The sequence below is a fragment of the Silurus aristotelis genome, assembly GCF_946808225.1.
Source record: "Silurus aristotelis genome assembly, chromosome: 10".
Classification (NCBI taxonomy): Eukaryota; Metazoa; Chordata; class Actinopteri; order Siluriformes; family Siluridae; genus Silurus; species Silurus aristotelis.
In genome coordinates, this window is record NC_139583.1 from 519,072 (window position 1) to 521,571 (window position 2,500).

Here is a 2,500-nt window from a genome sequence, read left to right on the forward strand (position 1 = left end):
GAAATAGAGGTGGTAAAGATGTATTGGGGCATGTTTAGAGGCAGTAAAGGTGTTTTAGGGTTTGAATAGAGGCAGTGAAGATAGTATTGAGGCAGGAATAAGCACAGTAAAGGTATTTTGGAGCAGAAATTGAGACAGTAGAGTATTAGGGTAGTAATAGGTGCAGTGGAGGGGTATTGAGGTAGTAATAGGTGCAGTGGAGGGGTATTGAGGTAGTAATAGGTGCAGTGGAGGGGTATTGAGGTAGTAATAGGTGCAGTGGGGGGGGGGTATTGAGGTAGTAATAGGTGCAGTGGGGGGGGTATTGAGGTAGTAATAGGTGCAGTGGGGGGGGTATTGAGGTAGTAATAGGTGCAGTGGAGGGGTATTGAGGTAGTAATAGGTGCAGTGGAGGGGTATTGAGGTAGTAATAGGTGCAGTGGGGGGGGTATTGAGGTAGTAATAGGTGCAGTGGGGGGGTATTGAGGTAGTAATAGGTGCAGTGGAGGGGTATTGAGGTAGTAATAGGTGCAGTGGGGGGGGGGGGTATTGAGGTAGTAATAGGTGCAGTGAAGGGGTATTAAGGTAGGAATAGGTGCAGTGGGGGGGTATTGAGGTAGTAAAAGGTGCAGTGAAGGGGTATTGAGGTAGGAATAGGTGCAGTGGAGGGGTATTGAGGTAGTAATAGGTGCAGTGGGGGGGGGGTATTGAGGTAGTAATAGGTGCAGTGGGGGGGGTATTGAGGTAGTAATAGGTGCAGTGGGGGGGGTATTGAGGTAGTAATAGGTGCAGTGGAGGGGTATTGAGGTAGTAATAGGTGCAGTGGAGGGGTATTGAGGTAGTAATAGGTGCAGTGGGGGGGGTATTGAGGTAGTAATAGGTGCAGTGGGGGGGTATTGAGGTAGTAATAGGTGCAGTGGAGGGGTATTGAGGTAGTAATAGGTGCAGTGGGGGGGGGGGGTATTGAGGTAGGCAGTAAAGGTGTTTTAGGGTTTGAATAGAGGCAGTGAAGATAGTATTGAGGCAGGAATAAGCACAGTAAAGGTATTTTGGAGCAGAAATTGAGACAGTAGAGTATTAGGGTAGTAATAGGTGCAGTGGAGGGGTATTGAGGTAGTAATAGGTGCAGTGGAGGGGTATTGAGGTAGTAATAGGTGCAGTGGGGGGGGGTATTGAGGTAGTAATAGGTGCAGTGGGGGGGGTATTGAGGTAGTAATAGGTGCAGTGGGGGGGGTATTGAGGTAGTAATAGGTGCAGTGGAGGGGTATTGAGGTAGTAATAGGTGCAGTGGAGGGGTATTGAGGTAGTAATAGGTGCAGTGGGGGGGGTATTGAGGTAGTAATAGGTGCAGTGGGGGGGTATTGAGGTAGTAATAGGTGCAGTGGAGGGGTATTGAGGTAGTAATAGGTGCAGTGGGGGGGGGGGTATTGAGGTAGTAATAGGTGCAGTGAAGGGGTATTAAGGTAGGAATAGGTGCAGTGGGGGGGTATTGAGGTAGTAAAAGGTGCAGTGAAGGGGTATTGAGGTAGGAATAGGTGCAGTGGAGGGGTATTGAGGTAGTAATAGGTGCAGTGGGGGGGGGGGGTATTGAGGTAGTAATAGGTGCAGTGGGGGGGGTATTGAGGTAGTAATAGGTGCAGTGGGGGGGGTATTGAGGTAGTAATAGGTGCAGTGGAGGGGTATTGAGGTAGTAATAGGTGCAGTGGAGGGGTATTGAGGTAGTAATAGGTGCAGTGGGGGGGGTATTGAGGTAGTAATAGGTGCAGTGGGGGGGTATTGAGGTAGTAATAGGTGCAGTGGAGGGGTATTGAGGTAGTAATAGGTGCAGTGGGGGGGGGGGGGTATTGAGGTAGTAATAGGTGCAGTGAAGGGGTATTAAGGTAGGAATAGGTGCAGTGGGGGGGTATTGAGGTAGTAAAAGGTGCAGTGAAGGGGTATTGAGGTAGGAATAGGTGCAGTGGGGGGGTATTGAGGTTGTAATAGGTGCAGTGGGGGGGTATTGAGGTAGTAATAGGTGCAGTGGAGGGGTATTGAGGTAGTAATAGGTGCAGTGAAGGGGTATTAAGGTAGGAATAGGTGCAGTGAAGAGGTATTGAGGTAGGAATAGGTGCAGTGAAGAGGTATTGAGGTAGGAATAGGTGCAGTGAAGAGGTATTGAGGTAGGAATAGGTGCAGTGGAGGGGTATTGAGGTAGGAATAGTTGCAATGAAGGTGTATTAAATTAGTAATAGGTGCAGTGAAGGTGTATTACAGTAAGAATAGGTGCAGTGAAGGGGTATTAAGGTAGGAATAGGTGCAGTGAAGGGGTATTAAGGTAGGAATAGGTGCAGTGAAGGGGTATTAATGTAGGAATAGGTGCAGTAAAGGGGTATTGGGGCTGGAATAGAGACAGTAATAACAAATAATTGTTTCTGCACCAGCTTCTGCCTCAACCTGTGAGTGTCCCTCTAAAACACCCACTGTTTATTTGTATTTATGATGCAGGTGTTCGTTATAAGGACTTATTGGTGGGCGTTCCTAA

At 48.2% G+C, this 2,500-nt stretch overlaps 1 protein-coding gene and 1 long non-coding RNA gene across 2 annotated transcripts in view; one reads left to right on the forward strand and one right to left on the reverse strand.

The window, feature by feature from the left end:
• Positions 1-2,500, reverse strand: part of LOC310732215 — a 74,236-nt gene that overhangs the window by 47,481 nt on the left and 24,255 nt on the right. The gene's annotated exons all lie outside the window — the stretch shown is intronic.
• nnt2 (nicotinamide nucleotide transhydrogenase 2) overlaps positions 1-2,500 on the forward strand; it is a 16,142-nt gene that overhangs the window by 1,442 nt on the left and 12,200 nt on the right. The window contains exon 2 of the mRNA XM_083552220.1: positions 2,464-2,500. This exon is cut by the window's right edge and continues 193 nt beyond it. Within this exon, the coding sequence (XP_083408346.1) occupies positions 2,464-2,500 (37 nt within the window). The remainder of the gene's footprint in view (positions 1-2,463) is intronic.